General features: G+C 55.3%; 3 protein-coding genes across 3 annotated transcripts; 1 reads left to right on the top strand and 2 right to left on the bottom strand.

Annotated features, from left to right (window-relative positions):
• Positions 1-677: 677 nt before the first annotated feature.
• Positions 678-6,681, bottom strand: NCLIV_034370 (putative radical SAM domain-containing protein; the record flags this gene model as incomplete). Its single annotated transcript, XM_003883634.1, has 9 exons — positions 678-792; positions 1,265-1,344; positions 1,594-1,749; positions 2,201-2,362; positions 2,844-3,076; positions 3,458-3,558; positions 3,989-4,099; positions 4,702-5,461; positions 5,808-6,681. The coding sequence occupies 9 exons, from the start codon at positions 6,679-6,681 to the stop codon at positions 678-680; spliced, it is 2,592 nt and encodes an 863-aa protein (XP_003883683.1).
• A 1,774-nt stretch (positions 6,682-8,455) lies between these two features.
• Positions 8,456-11,181, top strand: NCLIV_034360 (putative zinc finger (C3HC4 RING finger) protein; the record flags this gene model as incomplete). The annotated part of the gene is made up of 2 exons (XM_003883633.1): positions 8,456-9,185; positions 9,536-11,181. 2 exons carry the CDS (start codon positions 8,456-8,458, stop codon positions 11,179-11,181), a joined length of 2,376 nt encoding a protein of 791 aa, XP_003883682.1.
• Positions 11,182-13,243: 2,062 nt separating this feature from the next.
• NCLIV_034350 (ACR261Cp, related) lies at positions 13,244-17,919 on the bottom strand (the record flags this gene model as incomplete). Its single annotated transcript, XM_003883632.1, has 6 exons — positions 13,244-13,984; positions 14,892-15,060; positions 15,376-15,488; positions 16,199-16,262; positions 16,488-16,546; positions 17,059-17,919. 6 exons carry the CDS (start codon positions 17,917-17,919, stop codon positions 13,244-13,246), a joined length of 2,007 nt encoding a protein of 668 aa, XP_003883681.1.
• Between the last annotated feature and the right edge of the window lie 3,137 nt (positions 17,920-21,056).

The following is a 21,056-nucleotide window of genomic DNA, read 5'->3' as shown; positions in this document are numbered from 1 at the left end:
TAGACCACCGCTCCTTTCTGACGGTGTCCACCTTACATCAGAGAGCAGATAAGCTTCATTGGTTTTTGCCCTGGAAGCTGCATACGTTGTCTCGCAAGGATCTGGATGCTTGTTTTAGTAATCTACTAAAAATATGCTTTTAGTGTGTTCGGTGATCCCCAGGTCATCGCTGTCATCTCTAGTGGCCAAGCAAAAGAGTGTCGGCGACTCTCTAGGTGCGTAGTGAGAACCCCATTCTAGACATAGCCAATCTTTTCTTTTCAGTAGTGGTATTGGTGAATAAGCGATGTAATAGTGGGAGCATCTGGTTTGGGTGTCGACAGCTTCACCGATACCTTCGTCCTCACGGAGGTTTTCTCCATGCGTTGGTTGCCAGGGTCTTTCCGATCGCAGTGTATGAATACGAGTTCTTCGGAGCCTCGTGGATTCCGCGGAGACAAGACGAGTGACAAAGAGCCAGAGTGTCAGTGCAGGCGTGACGCTAAGAAATGAGTTTTTTTCCGGCTGGAATTTCATCTATTTCTGAAGAACAAAGCACTTTGTGTCTTCGAGTTACTTATGAGGAGTCGAAAATCAGGAGTCTGAAAAAAATACTGGTTGTGGTTTTGTGTTGTTTGTTCCCGGCGGCTGCTTGCACTTTTCCGCCGAGCTTCTCCACCTTTGCTCCGCCTTCTTTCTTAATCCTTTTGCGGGATCTTCTTTTCGGTTGGCTGCGTTCTGACCGCAACCACGTGCCACTTGTCGACCGCCGTGATATACATGGGGCAGCCGGTCCCCAGCAACGCATCATCTCTGAAGGAGACACAGAGGTGAAGTCAGAATTCACCGTAAACCGGAACCTTTGGTGTTCCGAGAACAGGCAGACAAGGTATGTCGTGGAACCGAGGTGTTTATGTACCGGACAGAGCGATGGGACGGAAAGGGGGGGGGGGGGGTAGAGGAACCATAAAAGCCGAGACACAGAAGTCGATACGGGGAATGACACAGTTTTTCACTGCACTGCAGTGAGCTGGAGGAGTGAATATGCACAAACCTATCTTACATGCTGACACACAAAAACAGTCTCACCATTCCCTCTCTCCCTGTGTAAGCACGTGCATGTAGGTTTCCAAGCTCCGCTTGGAGGCGCATACACTGCAGGTCCAGGTACGAATGCCTATCACTACACTGCTTATGCACACAGGTATATAGACAGATACACAAATAGGCACATATAGATGAATCCTGTCGAACTCGTTTCCTCATCGTTCGTCTCCCTCCTCACCTGGGAGTCAAAACTTTCACGTACTGCTTCGTCTGGCCGACGGTGTGGTGACTCTTTTCTGAAGTGCCTGTGAACCAAACCTGGGAACAAAGAAAAGAAGAAGACTGGGAATCAGAGCACGAAGGCAACGTAGGACCTTTCTTTCTCGTTGATTCTACGCGAATGTCCCCGCCTCAAATTCATCTCATAAACGTGCTACAGAGGCTGAAGCCACAACGGAAGAAGAAATGGAGGAGGCCGTCTGTACGCATGGCTCGCTAAAACAGACACAGCAATACATCGCGTCGTGCAAAGGAAAAAATTTGTGAAAAAACGAAGCGATGCCTAACCATTTGGGTGGTATGAAGCATCCAGTCGTAGCAGGTGTAGCTTTCAAATAATGCGGTCACTTCTCGACTTCGCCGCTTCACGATTTGAGAAGGCAGTTGCTTCATGGACGCCGCCGGCGTGCCAGGACGAGGGTAAAACTGAGATATGTTCACAACCTGAGAAAAGAAAACCGAAACAAAGACACACACGCAGGAATAGGTACGCCATTATGCAGACCATGTCGACAAGCAGAACTACACACGCTCGAGCCTCCACGCATATATATATATATATATATATATTATACAGGGCGTGTGGGGCAGCTACATCAACCAGGAGAACGGGGAAAGGGTTTACAGAGTGAACTTGATAGGCACGTTCCGGAAAGAGAAGGACAGGGGGAGAATAGGGGAAGACGCGATGCCAAACGACAAGGAAAACTGGGAATACACAGGCATCAAGTGTGGGGATGTGAGGATATGATGGGTGTTCGTGTAGGCTTCGTTTGTCTGCATGACAGCTCCTGAGGGGAAGGTCTCAACCCCATTTTTGCAGGAAAAAAGGACGTGGAAAAGCCGGAAGGGAAACGAACAGTACACCGAAAAGGAAGATGTTTTCTCGACTTACAGGAAACTTGAATTTCTTGATGATGGCGAGGGTTTTCTCGTGGTCCTCTTCGGTCTCTCCAGGAAAGCCACAAATAATGTCTGTTGCAATTGTCATTCGCGGAAAATGCTTCAATAGCGTTTCGACAACGACCTCAAACTGCTCCGCCGTGTATTCCCGATTCTGAAGAAACAAAGACAAACAACACATCACACACAATAATAACAAATACAGGCATTCATGCGTACTTCTATCCGCCTATATCTACCTCTCTATATACCAACGGATTACACGAGCCGATGCCAGCGAATCTGCATTACTACACATTCGATATATTTGTGCGTACATGTTTACCCTGTATTTGTATTCACTGTATACCCCTTCATTTGACACGTGCTCGTCCGTACATCTATATCTACACCCGCATCACGAGCCTATATTCACTGCCAAGAAACGAGATGGACAGGTGCCAGCGGCCCTCCCGAGACACGTTCACTGCATGCATCCTGTGAAGAGGGAAGACATTTGGGCGCCGCCTAACCAGAAAGACAGAACTATAAAGGGGGGGGAGGGGGGCAGTTTGCTAGGGTTCTACTCCTGTTCAACTCCAGCAGTTGAAGGAGTCTGCAGCTTCCCAGCAAACATGAAAGAGACGGCCGCCCACCATCGCAAGGAGGACGTCGTTGCTTCCGGACTGGAGCGGCAGATGCAGGAATTCGAAGACATTTGGATGGGCGAAGACCTGCACGGCGCTTTTCAGCTGCTGAAGGAGAAATGGCGGGTTCGACATGCCCACGCGAAGCATCAGAGAAGGATCGGCTCTCCGGTCGAAAACGTTCCTCAGGAGGCGGGCGAGCAGCGAGGTCAGACTGCTCTGTCGATCGAGACCATACGCGCCTGCACACGCAAGACAACAGAGGCCAGGAAGAGAACAAAGAACATAAAAAGTCCAAAAGACAAAAGGAAATGAATGCCAGAAAGAGAACTCGGGCCAGAAAGGGAACAAAGGAGAGACCGACAACGAACACCACAAAGCGAAAGAGCAGAAACGCGGCTGACGAGGAAGACCCGCCGCTGCGCTGGGGCCTGCCCCGGAGCGGTCCGATTCCCCCACGGAAAAGCATATCGAAGTCCCGGTGTCTGGGCAAAACCTGAGACCACGAAAACCTTTTCCAGAAGTCGACACATCTCCACGACAAACATCTCGACCGCCCGGAGAGGGGATCCTATGGAAGAGCCCGAAAGACGGAGAAAGGGAAAAGAGCCTCGCTCGCTCACCTGAGTCTTCGGATGTCAGCCAAATCTGCTTCACCCCGTCCAGGAGAGACGCCTCTATGCGCGTCTCAATCGCCTCCTCCGGATAGCTCCCTAGCTCGCCTCTGGGGCGCACACAGGACGGACAAGAGAGGGGGTCAAGGAACGTTAAGACACGAAAGAGAAGAGTGGAGGGAACAGCGAAGCGAGCAGCGGAGAGATTGGCACGGGCGGGCGACAAGAAGCGGCGGGGCAGACAGAGGAAAGGCGACGCGAGACTCAGACAGGGTGACGGAGCGGGAAGGACGCAGCGACAGTGTCCTTCGCGTGGGGACAAAGAACGGAGGCGAGAGAAAAAAAGAAAATGGCGAAGGGAGCTAGAGAGAAATAGGGGAAACTCAGAAGGCGGAGATGAAAGGGGGTAGAAAGGCCCGTGGAGACAAAACCCGAGACGGGGGAGCAGAAAGGGAAGAAGACGGAGAGAATCCGTCGCGGAGGAGACGAGAGAGGCGACACAGGGGAGAGGAGCGACATCGCCGAAACGGAAGTGCTCACCTTGCATGCTTTGTCTTGCAGTACGTACAGCTGCCTAGACACCCTGTTGAGATTGGGACAATTTCCACGAGGGCATTTCGTCGAATCTTTGGGAGGTCGAGGGACGGCAACCTAACGAGATGGAAACAAACACCACCGAAACCTCCACTTTCCATTTCTCCCTCTCTCGGGCTTCCACGCTGTATCCCTCCGCAGCCTGCTGGTGTCCTTCACTGCTGTGTTCCTGGAACCGCCCGTCTTCCTGTTACTTCAATCTCTGCTCATTGGCTGTGCCTCTTGTTTCGAGAGGCCTCCATCTACTCGTCGTCCTCTTTGCGGCCAATGTTCTACACGATGCCTTCCGCCTGCACTTCCTTCGCTGCTCTTTTGTTTCTTACTTCTCGGCATCTTTCTTGTGCATCCTCTGTCTTCTTTCCTGTTTTTCACGCGCTTTCTTTCCCGGGAACCTCCCGCCCCGATCTTTCTCGTCCACTCTGTTTCTCTCTTCCTTTCCACGCCTCCTGTCCGCCCCATAGCTTGCCGCAAATTCGCCTTTTCCTCTCCATGTTGGCTGGTTCTCGCTTTCGTCTCATTCGCTGCCTGGTCTAGCTCTCTCGCGTTTTCGTTTTTTCTGAGTTTGGTTCAACTTTCTCGAGCCCCGAACTCGGGCATCTGCGCTCCGTGACACTCGCGTCCTGGCTTCGTCTCCCTCTCTTCACCTGATCTCTCCTCACCTTTTTTTTCCACCGAGGCGGATCACGTTGCCCTTGAGCGCTTCCTCGACGGCCTCGACAATGCGATCAATTGCACTCACCCCGACAATCGAGCAGAGCTTCAGCAAGTCTCTTTGGGCGCTCTGCTTCTTTTCCCCTTTCCCTTCTTCCTTTTTCGTCTCGTGCTTCTCTCCGTCTCCGTTTTTCCCTGAGGTCCCCTTCTTCCGGCGATGATCGTCTCGGGTCTCCCCACCCATCCCGTAGGGAACGCAGCCGGCAACAACACAAGGAATGGGGCGACGAGTTACGGAATGTGTTTTGTCTTTTTTAGAACCTTCACCCGCGCCTTTCGCTTCCTCTCTTTCTTCCTCTTTCGCGTCTGTTCTCTGCTCCAGGGAACGGGGAGAAGGCCAGGAGTTAGCCCCTCCACACCCCGTGCAGCTCTGCGGTGTCTGGGCTTCCTCTTCGTGCTCTTCGTGTCCTTCTCCCTCACCGACCTCGTCCCCCCGTTCGTCCTTCTTCAGACCAGAAGAACAGCACGGAGAAGCCGAACAAGAAGACGCGCACTGCAGACTCTCGCCGCGACCGTTTTTCGCTGCCTTGGCGCGCTGCTGAGCGCGAATCAGAGACGCGGAAGGGACCTCGATCTGGAGGGCCTCTTGAATCACCGAATATAAGGCGAATTCGGAAGGGCTCTTGACGGTGCAGGAGTTGATGAGGCAAACGTCAGCTTCTTCCATCCGAGACACAAAGGTGTAGCCCGCCGCATCGAGCAGACCCACTGAGGGAACATATCCAGGAAAGAAACTCAGCAATCAAAGCACGCCCCATCGAATCACGGTTCACAAAATTAATGTATGCAAGTCGACATACTTTCATACATACACATATGTAATCTGATATATATAGACAGATATACTACGTTTGTATATAGGTAAGTTGGGTGGACTTCAGCATATACGTATATGCACACATGCATATATGGAGGTATAGATATACGGTCATGTATATAGAGATATGTATGACCCAAGATATACACCTCTACACCTTGGAGATAGGTAAGGAGCCGCAGAGCCGTGTGTGGTTGCCTGTTTGTACGTTTTCGCATGCACCCTGTGTGACCTTACTCATGTATTCAGAGTCCGATTGATTGTGGGCACAGCCGAAAGTTTTGACGTAGATTTTTTGTTGCTTCCCAGGTTGAAAGAAGTCTTTGCCACTAGCGGCCTCGCCAACTCCTCTGCGCCCGTCGCTCTCTGCATGTTTCCCGTCTTCTCTCGGATCCTCTTTTTCTGCCTCGGCCTTGTTCTCCCTGTTCTCCGTCACTGCTCGTCTTAGCGGCCTCTTCAGGTGTTTCACCCTTGGGAATGTCGGCTGTATATACGGCGCGCCCGAGCCATCGAGAGCGTCGGCTCCCTCGTCATCGCTCGACTGCAGATCTTCGAGGTCACATTCACTCTCTCCTTCGCCGTCTCCGTCTTGCTCCACCTCTGTCTGCCTCGTTTCTCCGTCCGGGCTCTGGCAGCACTCTGCGCCGGCGCATCCTCCGACTCCACCCCGGCACCCAGGTGTCTCCTTTGCGGTACCCACACAACAGCGATCCGCGCCACAGTGGGGGGTGTCGTCTCCGCCGCTTTCCTGGATGGAGAGTTGATCGTTGCCTCTGTTCGATTTGCCCAAAGACTGTGAACTCTCCTCGCTCACCTGCTGCTCCGCCTCTTCGGCGCGGGCTTCACTGCCGAAGATCTGTCCCCGTCTCAGCCGAAAGGAGACACCTGAGCTGTAGAGGAGATACCCCACAGCACACCCCACACCGGCGGTCACAGCCAGGGCCGGCAGTAGCGCAGAAGAGCTTCGCCACGAGCTGCCTTTGGCGCCGAGAGCCGCCGTCGCAGAGGACCAGACGAGCCAGGCTGTACCGCCAACAACTGCGGAGAGAGGAGACGCTTCGCCCTCGCCGCCTCGAGCAGGGGAGAAAGGACCATGGCGCGAGGCAGCCATCGGGCAGAGAAGGCGGCACGAGATGGCGTGAGAAGCGGAGACACCGGTAAGAAGAGAGGAAAGGACGTGACGAAAAAGAAGCGGGAAGACCGCAGAGAGAAGAGAGGAACACGGAGAGAGAACGAAGAGCAGAGAGGAGACAAGAGATAACGAAGACGATAGGGACGACAACACAGAAAAGGGAAGGAAGGCGGGGAGAGAAGAGCAAAGAGACAAGACAGAGAAGAGAAGAAGGAAGGAACGCGGACAGACGAAAGAGAAGACCAGAGGAGAGAACGAAGAAGAACGGGTACAGACGAATGAAGAGAGAAGAGCGAGGACAGAACAGAGAGGAGAGAAGGAAGAACACAGAAGAGGAGGAAGAAAGAAGCCAGAGAGACAACGGAAGCAGTCAACCGCGCTACCCCTGGGAGGCTGCCCGTTCGTCTCCGCGGTCGGAAGAAACACCCCCGCGACTCTTTTGCTTGCTGTTACGTTCGGAGAAAAGGAGCAAAACACAAAACAGACGAGAAGATCCGGACAGAGTGCGACAGACGAGAGAAGACGAAAAGAATCCCTCGAGGAAAGGAGGGACAAATGGAGGAGAGACGCGGCCACACCGGTGAAGAGGCAGTGGAGACACAAGAGACAGGAAGGGAGACAGGTGGAGTCCAGCAAGGACACAGAGAGGACGAAGAGGAGGAGCCGGAGCCTTTGAACGAGAGACTCGAGAGAAAGAAGAAAGCGTTGCTTTTAAATTCCTGTGAGGCTGGACGACTCTCTGATTCTCTGCAGATCTTCCGCCCCAGGCGCCCGCCTCTCTCCCACTCTGCGTTTCTCTCGGCGCAACGGAGAAGAGGATCGGCGCGCAGGAAGAAACAACTGACAGTGGATTTTTCAAAGAGAAACTCCACTCAAGTCAGAAGGGGAGAAAGGAGGAGAGAACGACGAACATAGCGAAAAAAGAACGCGCATGCACCCCCAAGCGTTGGGGTCCCTTGTGCCCGAGGACCGGCTGCATGCGCAGGCGAACGACCAGGCAGGCTGCGGCCAAGAGCGAGAAAGAATGAACGAGAGAGAAAGAAATGTTTCTTTTCGCAGGAGAACCACGTTCTTCTTCTTCCTTCTGTCCACCGACAGCGCAGCTAGCTCGCTGTGGCTCTGTGCGTTCGATTCCCTTTTCGGGCAGAGCACACGCCTCACAGTCGATTGGTCTCGTCTGTCGCTCCTGCGCTTTCTCTACAAAATTTCCGTCGCCTCTTTACTTCTCTGCTCGCCGACTTCGCCGTTTTCCTTTCCTTATCTTCTTTCTGTTACCTTCCTTGCCTTCTCCGCGTGCCTCCTCTTTATCTTCTGCCTCGCTGCGTTTCGGCATTTCTCTTCATTTTGGCCCGCATCTATCGTGTTTCCTCCCTCGCCACCTTCTCTATCATCTCTTTATCGTCCTCTGCCTCTCAGTCTCCGCATGCATATCCCTCCATCTCTATCCCTCCACCTCCCTTTGTATCTCTCTATTTCGCTCTAGCTCTATATCCCTATTTCCCTCCGTATCTCTCTGTCTCCCTTTGTATCTTTCTATCTCCCTCTGTAGCACTCTATCTCTATCTCTCGCCACTTCCCTCTATATTCTCTCTATCTTTTTCTCTCATCTTCCGTCTTCTCTGTGAGTTTTCTACCTGCCTCCAGGAGCCGACTCCTCGTGCAGATGCCCAGAAAGAGGGACCGCCGTTTTATCCTTCATTTCGTTTCTTCTTCTCTTTGACTTACGATTCTCTGCGTCTCCCGCCCGAGCAGAATGGCGTCGTTCGCGCTCAGCGGTGTCCCTTCAGGGCCCGCCTCAGAGTCGCAGAGAGCAGACGCCGACACCGACGCGGCGGAGCTCGCGGCGCAAGTCGGAGGAACGGCGGGGAGGGCTGAACGGAGGCCAGGAGACAGCGGCGAAGAAGGCCCGTCGACGAAAAAGCAAAGAATCGAAGAGGAAACAACCTTCCATATGAGAACGAACGGCTCTTCTCAACCTCCGTCATCGCTGGGGCTACCATATCCATCTCGTCCCCTTTCGTCTCCACCCTTGCCACTACCTTCTTCTCCTCTCTCTTCCTCTTTCTCTTCATCTCTTTCTTCCTCTCTCTCTTCCTCTCCCTCTTCGTTTTCCTCTACTTCGTTTTCCTCCTCTTCCGCTACCTCTTCTTCCTCGTGTTCTTTTTCTTCCCCTCTCTCGCCTTCGTCGAGTCGATTGACGTCCACTGCAGTGAACTCTTCCACTGCTTCTCAGGATTCGTGTGTCTGCGAAAACTTCGAGAGCGAGGAGGGTATGGACGTGCGTTTTCCGCTCCGCGCGCTCGAGGCGAACTTCCGCTGTCGCCTCTGTTCTGGGTACTTCCGAGAAGTCGTCACCATCAAAGACTGTCTCCATTCTTTCTGCAAGTGGTGTCTCTTTGCGCGCGCCGAGAAGGGGGAGCTCGAGGAGACATGTTGCCCTCGGTGCGAGGAGAAGCTGAGCAGCGGCTCGGGCCATCCCAATGGTAAGGCCGAGAGGCCCCACGAAGCCATGATTTTCGCGACACGCGCAAAGAAACCAACAAGGAACAAAACAGAAGGGCATCCAAATCTCTTTTTTACGCTTTTTTCCCCCGCGTTTTCCTCGCCTTGTCAAACGCGTTCCTCTGCTCCCTTCGCGGTTTCCATGTCCCCTCCACAGGTTTTGCACCTCTCCGCTCCCTCCCCGCATCCTGCGCGCGTGTGGGGTGCTTCCGGTCTCTCCTCCGGTCTCCACGTGCTACGGGGGGTTCCGTGTTTTCTCTCTCTCTCGGCTTCTTTTCCCAGCGCTCCCACTTCCGCTCGTCTTCTCCTTTCCGTGTTTTTTTCCCTTCAGGCAGCGACGTGCGACGCTCGCTGCCGCGCATTTCTGCGGCAGCTGCAGCGGAAGCCGGAGGCAGCTCGGGGGCGTCTTTCGCGGCGGGGGTCGCGCCCGCGGGGACTGTCTCCTCGAGTGTCTCCTCGCCGGCGGGTGGGGCACCGACTGCACAAGCTCCCGTCCTCTTTGACCGGTCGCTGCAGAATCTGATCGACAAGCTTTTCCCTCATTTCTCCCGCGAAGAATCCCTCGAGCGAGAGGAGCTCAGACGCTTCCTGGCAGGTGAGCCGCCCTACAGCCTTCAAGACTTTTGCGAGGAGGCAGAGACGCAGAGGCGCAGCGGGAAGTCTGCCGACGGCGGCTTCCTGCCAAACGAGCTCTCGCATGCAGGCACGGAAAGTCCGGGTACCCTATCCAAAGCAAACTCCCCTCAAGAGACTCCGCGGCGCCTGTCGGCTGCCGCGTCGACGGCGGGCTGGTCCCCCGCTTCTGTCTCGCCTCAGCGCCTCCAGGCAGTCCCAGAGACAGCCGAAGGGGGGCACCCCACACCTGTCTCCGTTGGTGTCTCCGCAGCTGACGCTGCGCCAGCCGCAGGCGTGCGGACGCAGAGCGAGGACGCGCGAACGCAGGATGTTCTGCCGGCGATTGCGCCGTCGAAAGAAGAACTTCTCGAGGAAATGGTCCGAGGCAACTTGGCGCTTTTCGACGACGAAGAGACGCTGGCGGTGGCGCTCTTGCCCGACCAGGCCCAGGCCCTAGCGCTGCTTTCTCACCTACACTCGCTCTCTGGAGAAGAGAAGGACGGGGAAGGCGCCGAAGAGAGAAAGACGGAGAGAGAAGACGCGAGCGACGGGGCCTTGCGAGAAACGGGAGAGCAGGAGAGAGATGAAGACGCTGGACGGCCAAGGATTGGAGAGGGACGAGTTCAAGGTGGCGAGAAGGAGAAAGACGGCCCAGACGGCGGAGACAAGACTGTCTTCTCTTCAATAGATAACCTCGGACGGAAACTCGCAAGAGCACGGCGAGACGCCATCCAACAGAGACACTCCGCTTCTTCTTTGCCTTCTTCGCTGTGGCCACTGTGCCTGCCGGCATTGGCTCAGCCGTATTTGCGCGTGGACAAGAGGATGCCTGTGATGCATCTGCTGCGGTACCTGGCTGCTCAGCTGCTTCCCGTCTTTGCGTCTGGAGAGGCGGAGGCAGAGGGCGAGAAAGAACAAGAGAGGCAGCAGGTGACGGACCTCTCCGAGGGCCAGAGAACCTCTGCGCCTTCAGGCGGATCAGGCGGCGACGCCCAGCCGGCCGGCGCGACGGTAGCGCGAAAGAGCGAGGGCGACGCAGGGACGGGAGGGCACCCGCTGGCCTCTCCCGGGTCGTCGCAGCTCCCCGTTGCTCTCTCGGCTGCTCCTGGGGACGCCTCGGCGCCTGCCGCTGCGCCTAGGGGCTTCGGCCCCGTCTCTCGGTCCCTCCTCGCTGAGCTGGAAAGCTCTCTGGAGCTAACTCTCGAGGGTCGAGTGGTGGGGAGAAGCCACACGCTGCAGTTTCTCTGCAAGGCCCACCGCCTCGCCTTCCCGGGCAAGTGTCTCCTTCTCGCCTACCAGTGGACCGCCCAAGCCGAGAGCAAGCGCATGCAGCACGCGCTCGACTTATTGAACCCGAAGTGAGAACAAGAGAGGAGACAAAGAGAAGAAGAGAGAAGAAGAGAGAAGAAGAGAGAAGGAGACAGAGAAGTGCTTCTGTTTTCTCGTGCGCGTCAGTGGGCAGCTGCTGGTGACAAGAAACTCCAAGATGCGCTGGGCCGTCTTGCAAGACAGGATTTGAGCGGACAGGAGAGTGAAGACATACTCTAAGAACTCGCGTAAAACACGCATTTCTCGTAAATGGTTCACAGTGCGAGGAACTACTGCTCGAGCGTGTGAGAGGGATTCCTTGGCTGAAATATCGAAGCTGATGAGCGCCGTCGCTCCTCGCTCTGCTCCTTTTCAGCGTCGTTCGTGCGTGATTCTGCAGTCTACGAAGACTAAGGGGAAGCTGACGTTCCCTTCGTTCTCGTTTGTGTGTCTTTCCCGGCTCTCTCCCCTCAACCGAAAAAGCGAGGGAACCCACACTTTTAAAAAAAAAACTGCGACGCCCGAGTGGCAATGGGTCCACCCATGAGGAGAAACCGAGACACCTACTGCCTTCACTCTTTTGAGAGTGTGCGCCGTCTTATATACGGCGACTCTGGGGAGGGAAAAACGAAGGACGGGGAACGTACCCTCGCTTGCTTGACCACGACACGTGTTCGCGAAGTGAGGACGGTCACCCAAGGAAAGATGTGAACTTCAGCAACCGACACAGCGGGGCTGAGTGTGAAGTGGAGAATGTTCCTTCTCGGCGCCAAACCACCGCCAGCCTCCTAAAGAGCTGGAAGCTAGGAACGACAGACATTGCGCTGTTTTTGAGAGTCGCGTTTTTGCAGAAACACTGCCACAGTCTCTAGTGACAACGCGAAGGGAGCCCTCTCTCTTCGTCCGCTTTTAACTGTCTGAAACCTCATGTAGAACGCCGAAGCGAAAGGAAAGACGGCAAATTCTTTCAAAGACGCTTCACGTGCACCCCTAGCTTCTCTCTCCCGCGGGTCGAGAACGGAAAGGGGCGAGAACGCGACCGTTCGTTCCCTCGCCCGCTTCCAGAATCTGCATTCGACAGACGGCAGAAAAAACGAACTTCGTGACTCTCGCAGGCTTTCCTGCTGACGGTCGAGAATAGAAAGACTGCAAGGGGCGCTGCGCCAACCGGGGTGAGTAATCCAGAGCACACACGCCCCAGGGAGGGGAAGCTCACATGTGAGGTTCTCCCTCCCTCGGGTTCCCACATCCATCTCTTGCTGCGTAGTGGCAGGCGGAACAGGAAACTTGCAAGACGTCATCTGCCGCTTTTTGCCCAGACGGAAGAAGACGGGAGAAGAAAAAAGAGACAAGGAATGCGAGAGACTGGACACTTAGAGACAACGCCCCGGAGAGGGGCAAAACGAGTGAGACACGAGATCTCCGCATCCACCTTCTGACCCGCGCACACACACGATCGCTACCGAGGCAAGAACACAGGGCTCCTGTGGATCCTCGCAAATCACTTAAAATGCAGCGAGAAAGCGAGGCTCAGCCCCTCCACGCGAGAGGAGAGCGCGAGTCGAGGCGAGCGTCAACATTTGCCTTGCTCGGTGCAAGCTTCTTGGCTTCTGCTCTGCCTCGAAAAGTAGCGCGCAGCCGCCCTCCGCACGAAACGCAGGTGCCTGCGAGGCGCGAACAGCTGAGGAAAGTTGCGGAAACGCAAAGATGCGGGAAGAGACAGAATTGGGAGAGACAAAGGGCTGCGAAAAACGGTTAAAGTCGTGTGCCGATCTCCGCGATTATTGATGTTTTGTCTCGTGGTCTTTGTCACTGCCGCAAGAAGACGGCTCTGGGGCAGAAACCCACACACACGAGCGTCGAAGAAGCGCCAGGCTCGCCGCGAGGACGCATTTCCTCTCAAGTCCTCTGTCAGCGCAGAGGTCGCTCTTTCTGGGACTCTCTGCCTCCGCCGAAAAGCGAACTTCTCGACTGCCGCCGCAAGCTTTGCCTCGCCGCATCCATCCAAGAACGCGCGACGTACCCTGGGCCTTCACGTGAGACTGAATCGCTCCCTCGCATATTTCCCTTTCGTCTCCCGCTCGTCCGTCTCTTCTCTCGTCTGCATCCCTTCGCGCTAGACCCTCGCGTCCCGGGTCTCTCTCGTCCGCATCTCGTCTTCCTCGCCCTCTGCCTCGTCGCAGCCTTCCCGCTCTCGCTTCCTTTCTTCCAGGAGGTATTCTCTCCGGCACCTGTTGCGTCCAAAGAGCGCGTCTGTGGCATCGCAGAGAACGTCGTCGGCGACGAGGAGATCTCGCACGCCTTTCACGAATTGTCTGAGAGGCTTTTCGAGTTTCTTCGGCGACGTCGAGTGCAAGAGCGAGTCTGAGGCGTCGCCGTCCGGGAGCTCCGGTGTCGCCAAGAAGCAGGCGCGTTCACCTCCGCACTCTTCGCTTCCCGAGAATCCAAACTCGCCCGCCCCGCCCTTCTCTTCCTCGACTCGCGGTCTGCCTCGCTGCGCTCCCTCGTGGCCACTAGGCTCGGTGCAGAGAAGCTGACGCTCACTGTCGTCTTCTTCCGAAAACGCCCCGGTCGAGCCGTCCCTCGCTCCGCCCCGCAGCTTCTCCCACAATGAAAAACGCGTCTCGCCCTTCGCTTGTCGCGGCTCTTCGAGCGCGTCAGTCGCCTCGCCTCGCCCCGGAGACCCCGGCGAGGCTGGCCGCCCGTGCGAGCGAGACGGAGAAGGAGAGAAGAAGGCCGAGCCTGGAGAGGAAGTCGCCGCGTGACAAGACAGGCTGCTCATGCGGCTATTGAAACTCGGCGAGGAGGCCGCGACGGCCCGCAAGTCCCGAACGGAGAAAGCACATGCCTCCGCAATCTACACAAGGAAAGAGAGGCGGAAGAGAGAGAAACGAAGAAGAGACAGGTGAGCAAGGCGAAAAAGTAGGAGAGAAAGCAGGAGAGAAGGAAGAACAAAAAGACAAACAGGACGCGCGACGGAGAGAGAGAAGACGCGCGAGAAGAGGGAGGAAAAGAAGGGAGAGGGCAGGAGAGCGAACGACAGAGAGAAAAGTAGTGGAAAAAGAAAAAAACGAGAGAGAGAGGGAAGAAGGTAGGGAAAAAGAACTCGGGGAGAGAACAAGGTAGAGAGCAAGGACAGAGAGAGAAAAAGAGAGGACAAGCGAGTGAAGGGATAACCAGAGAGAGAAGAAGAACGCGGGGAGAGAGCAAGAGAGCGGAGGGAGAAGAAATAGAGAGAACAACAGAGGCGAAACAGAGAAGAAGTAGAGAGAACAAGAGAAGGAAAACAGGGACAAGAGGGAGAACAAGGGAAGAAGAAAGGGAAGAACAAGACAACACCAGAAGGACAGAGAGAAGAACAAGTGAGAAGACAAGAGGAAGGAGACAGAGGTCAGCTACGAAGGAATAAGAACAGGAGAGATAAAAAAAGAGAAGCATGAGTAGAACAGTGACGAGAAAGAGCCGCCGAAAGAGAAGAACGCGATGAAGCTACAGGAATGGATGAAGCAGGAAGAGAGAGGGTGACGGAACCCGTGTGTATTGAGGGAGGATGGAAAAGTGCACCATCCGTCGCGCGCCACAACGCAGAGGAACACAAGCGACACAAAGAGGGAGACTTGACTTGCAGCAGATTCGACTTCGTTTCCCTCGCGCAACGGGCCGTCGCTAGGATTTCCCTGAGTTCCGCGAGGGGCGCCTGTTTCTCCGTGTCCCCTCGGTCGTTTCTCGGTTCTCGCCAACTTGGTTCGCGAGCCTCTTCTCACCGCAAAGGGAAACATCTCGATGCAGAGCATCCAATCCGACACCCGCAGCGCGACGGCTGCAGCCTTTGCGTTGGCCGCGAGTCCCTGGAGAAACGTCAGTTTCTTGTTTGGGCCAGACTCGAAGTCGGAGAGAAGAAGCGCGACGAGCCAGCGCAGAACGAGCGCTTGCCTGAGGGAAAAGAAAGAAGCGTCGAAGCAGGTTGGTGACGGCCGACCGACACGGACCCTGACTGGCCCCGCTCGGCCCCTCGGCTCTGCGCTCACGGGCTACAGCCACCGGAGATGCAGCGGAAGCGTGGAGCAGAAACGCGAAAAGGAGAGAGAGAGACGACGGAGAAAGGACAAATGCCAAAAAGACGGGGCACGGATTTCGCTTGGCTTCAGGCTGCTCCGCTCTTTGGATGAAACGGAACAGCGACACACGCCCAACGGGAGTTCGACAGTGAGCGCGACACGAGGAACGCGAAAGAAATCCGAGCCTTACCAGAAACAGAAGAAGACAACTGCCTTTATACACAGAAATTTGGGAAGAAGGCGAAAGGCGCGAAGGCGCTGGCGAACGGCCAAGTAGAAGAGAACCAGCGCGTACATGGCGACCTACACAAAACACAGAGACGGCGGCAGCTCACAGCAAAAGCGCAGCTGCGGTTTTGATCAAGGGCAGGAAGCGTCAATCCTCCTCACAAAAACACCTCCACATTCGCCACTCAACCGCACGCACGTGGAAATATACTGATTCATATATACATATATATAGATGTAGATATATAGATATAGATAGATGTATGTATACATACATATATACAGGTGGACACTAATATGTACGTAATCATGCCGACGTATATTTAAGCCTGTATGTACCAGCCGGGAAGAAAATCTTTACAGACTGTTCACAGAGATTCTGGTTAACAGTCAAGCAAGGCATGGACGGTAGTGTCGAGATGATGCTGGCGTCGCCGATGGTGCCTCACCGCTGCAGAGATGTTGCTGACCGTTGCGAAGTAGAGAAAGCCCCGCTGTCTGAAAAGGAGACTGAGTATCTGAATTGAAAGCGAACAGAGGCAATTTTACGGAGGAGAGAGGGACGTTGAAGATTGCCCACGAGACTGAGGAGGGAGAACGAGATCACGCACAGATTCATGCAAAAACAGACGGCTAGATGCGAAGCTCTAGAGCAACACACATCGGAATGGCTACAGATGGCAAGAGATAAACAGATACAACCAGGGGAGCGGCAGCTACATACGTAGACAGGAATCTCGTTGACAACCAGGTTTAGAGATACGGGAAAAAGAGTTCCCTCTTACAGTTGCGACCGGTTTCACAAAGACGAATTGCGCTGCCCCGAGCTTGATGCGCCGCAGCAGCTTCCTGAGAACGCCCGAAAAAGAGGACGAGTTGCCGCGCGGGTGAGGACGGTCAGCGGGCGGCGGTAAGGAGCGGAAGAGACAGGCGCTAGCGCACGGAGGGTTGCAGTGTGAGGCTCTTTCACGAATGAGGTGTGAAACGCAGTACGCAGGAGAGAAAACGCGGATACGCAGCGCATGAAAAGAACACCGCTAGGAAGCATGAGACCAAACGAAGAGCGCCTCTCACCTGTTGCAGTCGAGGGGAGGCAAGACCAAATTGAAGGGCCATGGGTGTTGCAAACTGCCCTGCGCAAAGGGGATGGGAAAGCACATGGAACGCAAGCATTTCTTCTTGCGCGCTCTTCCGATGATTCTGATTCTTCTTCCTGCGCTCGCTTTACCCTGTCTTTTCTGTCAACCGTCTTCCTCTGCTTCCGCCCGTCCTACCTCTCCTGGTTCCCCCCCCCCTTTCGCTCCTCTGTTTTCCCGCCGTCTTTTCGTCTGCTCATTTCCCTTCCCCTAGACCGTTTTCCGGCGTTGTCGCATGCTGACCTTTTTCGCAATCCTCTCCCCTCTGTCGGCCGCCAAGGTCTCTGGCCCAGTCTTCTTTTCATCGTCCCCTCCCCCCGCTGATATCTCACGTGTCCCCGTCCCCCTCGCCACCTTCTCGTCTGTTTCTCTCCATGTCCATGAATCCACTCGCATCGGGGCTCCGGTGTCTCTCGCAGGGATTCTCAGCCTTGGTCTCCAGCGTCTTTTCTCGTTCTTTTCCGCTTTTCCCCACCGAACACTCAGGCTTCGTCGTCGGCATCTCTCACCTTGAGGTGGAGCTGTTCGACGGCACTTTCTTCTCCACCTAGAACGGAAATCACGAGCGCAATGAAGCTGTAGAGTACATACACCTCGTACACGTCCCGGACGGCGTGGAGAGAGAATCCCAATAGGCCACCAGTCCCTTCTTCGACTCCCTCGAAGTCAATCCCAAGACGTTCCCCTAGGCCTTCAGCTGCAGCCTGTCCAGCGTCGGCCTCGGCCAAGCCGGCCGCAGCGGAAGCAGCCTCGCCGAGAGAAGGGAAAGAGTACGGGCGCTGCCTGGACTCCCTTCTCGGGGTGGCGACAGCTAAACTTCCACTGGACCAGGACAGCAACGGAGGCGAAGGGTTGGAGACAGCTGAAAGCCGCCGACTCGGCGGGGGATCTGCATGGGCCACCAGGGGGACGAAGGCCGCCTCCAGAGAGGCATCGTCCTGCAGCTCAGAGCCGCTCTGGGCGGCGGGGAAGCGGAGAGGAAGACCGCCTGTCCCTTGGTAAGGTTGCGCGAGGATCGGCGCCAGAAGGCGGCCGGATGACGGCGGTGGGGTAGCGTAGGTCAAGCCAAGATAGGAAGTCAGAGCGTAGACGGGAACCAGCAGGACAATGCGACAGACGTACAGAGGGGGCTGGCGGGGCGGCGCTGAGCACTCCCGGACTTGAGGCAAGTGCCTGCACACCGAAGAAGAGGGAGAAGACAGCGGGAAGAAGAACCGGCGAAGTTGTGACAGAAGCAGCCAAATGCCGTTCGGAACGTCTGTGTGGTACGCGTAGGCCAAGTGCGAAAAGAACACAAGGCACGAGATGGCAACCGCCACGGAGACGCTCACGAGAGCCGCTTGGTGGTAAATTGGCTCCTCCAAAAACATGGTGAAGACAGGGGGACGCGGAAATGGGGGAAAAAGCGGACGTCCCGGAAAAGGTCAGACACCAGCCGGTGTCGCCATCTCCACCGATTTTTTTGACTGAAGCAACCAGCCGGGAGGGTTGCCGCAGCGCCACACTTGGGGTGTCTGTACACCCACTGACGACGGGGTGTTTTCCGGCTGAAAACACGGAGAGCCGGCGAATGAGACGAGTCGGCGATTTGTTCCAGAAGACGGAACGAGCGAGGTCACCCACAAAACCATCCGCTTCCACTTTCCTTGTAGCCTGTGGAGCAGCCGCTAGATGGCGGTTCGCGTGAGAGACGGCGGCCGGCGGGTTTGGAGGGGCAGAACCGAGGCAGTGACCGGAACTAGGAAAAACACATTATACAGTGGGAACGACACTTCGTTCTCCAAAATCGCTTTTTAAGCACTACTAAGCAGCTACCGCCTGGGGGTCACCGCGGTCCGGACGCGAAGAAAAAAGTTGCTATCTTTTCTGGTGGCGAGATGCGCCGCCCCGCGCCAACGACTGGAAAGCGCCAAACAAGCAGATATGCGATTGCCAAGAAGGAAAGAGAAAAAAGACGTTACGCCAGAACGAGAGGGGAAGACTTTTCTGTGGAATGCGAAAGCTAGCGCTTGCCACGCTTTCACCGGCTAGATTCACAACCAGCGAATCGTGGAGCGAGCGAGAGCCGCAAAGTCGGCACACGTAAACAGCGGGGGACGGCGGAGCATAAACAGAGAATGAAAAGCAACGTTCGGTGTGTTTCTTCTTCAGCGTTTCTATGTAAACGCTGGTCCGTCGCAGACAGAAGTTGCGCAGCAGCCATGCCTAGAAGGGTCGATCCATGGGACGAAAACCAGCGGGATGCTCGATTGAATCACAGGAACCGGTCTCGGTTCGGCCCTCGTGGCAAGGAGTCGTCCGAGGTCTTGCTTCCCGAATAGACGAGTGAAAACTCTCGAAAGAGGACGCTTCGGCCTGCAGGCTCTGGTCGGCAGTCACCCAGCTAGCAGCTTGCGTAGTCCCTAGGCGTTCCTTGAATGCACGGAAGCTGCGTTCTTTTCACTCACGCAGCCCGTCACTCCACTCTCGCAGGTGGCGGCTAGACTGTTTCTCTCCCGCCTGGTAGGGAGAAAACAAGTGTTACGAAGGGAAAGACTGCACGTACCCTTGACGGGACAGCGTTGAAAGACGCAAGGTGTCCTTCCCCCCTTGGATTTTGAAGAGGCGGGCGAATCTTGACAGAAACCAGAAGCGGCCGACGAACGAGCCCCGTGATTCGCTCGCACCCCCGGAAAAGCTGCATGCACGGACACAGACTATCCGGGCGCATAAAAGGAGTTGTCACACCAGAAAGAGCTCTAGAGATGGAGATACTAGGCGGATGCGTCTGTGTGCCTACACACAGGCATGCCTTCGCCGAAAGAGACATCCCTGGACGGAGCCGAGATCGGCCGCGCTATCCAAACCCGCACGTCTCCCTCCTCTCTGTTACTCAAATCCCCTTTACTTGAACATCACAGCGAGATGGGGAAAGTCGGATTAGACTAACATGTGGACGATTATCAGAGAGGCGCCGCGAAATGATAACGCGCTGGAGACACCAGAGCGGCGAGATCCTAGACTTTTTGAGCGATAGTTAAATGTACACCCCTAGCAAACGGCCCAGTCACCAGCTATTCCTGTGTGTTGAAGACCAGTACGGACTTCCAGTAATGCAGTTCGTGGGTTTTGGGGAACACCACTCTCTTCTCGAATGCAACAAAGTGGAGAGCTCGGGAGTCACGCCAGCACGATCGGGCGGACCACGCCTCCACCTCGACTCTTTTGTCTTGTCTTCTTCCCCTTAGACCTCCAGAAAGCAGAACACTTGCCGCTTCCTTCCATTTCAGTTCTGCACTAGTGCCAAGGGCAATCCCTCTCACTGATCAGCGCTCCGCTTCAAGGACAGGGCGTGTGTAGATTTCCAAAGAGCGGCGCGCGAGTTAAGGAGATTGCGACAAGGGAATTCGCGGGAGGGATCTTCCCCGAGCTCAGTCGGAGCGACATCCATTTGTCGTTTCCGGTGAACGTACGGCACGCGGTGCCAGTCTAGGGCAATCACGCAAAGAACGCGTGAAACCTACACGTGAAAGACAATTCCCTTTCGGTCTGAGGGGAGTGAAGCATCCAATGTTTCTCGCTACAGCCGGAAAAGAGACGTTTCCTAGGGGTATGTGTGTATGTGCGTCGATTTCTACTTGACTACCGGTGCACAATTTGATATCGCAAGGACGGGGGGAGCTTGGTGTCTGGAACAGTGTGTTGGAGTTTTGCAGCGGAGACTTCCAGTTGTCGCTCGTGGCATTCTGTGCTGAGGCCCGCGACTCTCTACAGTAGATCTGGAGTGGCTCCTTGCCAGTTGAAGCCAGCAGAAATCCCAACTCTTGACAACAAACGTTTCTGACCCTGTCCGGTGACCCTCGCTCGTCTTCCACTTTTTCCTCTTCACCGTTTCTTGTCTCCGTCCCCAGCGACGCCTCTTCTTCCTCACACGTTCTTCGTGTTTCCGTTTTTCTGCTTTCTGCTCGTCTCCGCCCCGTACGCCTTTTCGACTCGCAGTGCCGATTCTCCTCTCTTTCGTTCTCACGTTCGCCACGGGAAGCGTGTTGGGAGACGACACGAGCAGGGAAACCGACAGGCGAAAAGAACCGCGAATGGAGAGATGGACAGGAAAACGCAGGGCGAGAGGAAAGACACAGACGAAAGGGAAAAGACACTCTGACGAGAGCGACAAAGCTGGCAAGCACTGCGAAACAGCGCAGAGACAAGCGCAGGAAGAGGAAGCCGGAGATGAAAAGGAAGCAGAGCGGCGGGAAAAGAGGAAACGAAAAAAGTGACGCTGAGACGGGAACACAGAGAGAGATACGAGATGGAAACGTTAGTATACAAGAGACATGGCATCGCGAGTCACCCTTTTGAACAGCATCTTCTCCGCTCGAAGAAGCCGCTCAAAGACGAAGGGGTAAACCGACACAACTGCAGGCAAGAAGAAGTGAAAGCGACAGGAGGCAACGCAGTCCGTCATGAGAACGAGAAGAGAAAAAGAACAGCGACAAAAAGGACGCGAGAGAGAGGAGACACGAATCAA

This window comes from Neospora caninum, chromosome VIII (genome assembly GCF_000208865.1).
Source record: "Neospora caninum Liverpool complete genome, chromosome VIII".
NCBI classification, from domain to species: domain Eukaryota; phylum Apicomplexa; class Conoidasida; order Eucoccidiorida; family Sarcocystidae; genus Neospora; species Neospora caninum.
This window is presented reverse-complemented; position numbering and strand designations above follow the sequence as displayed.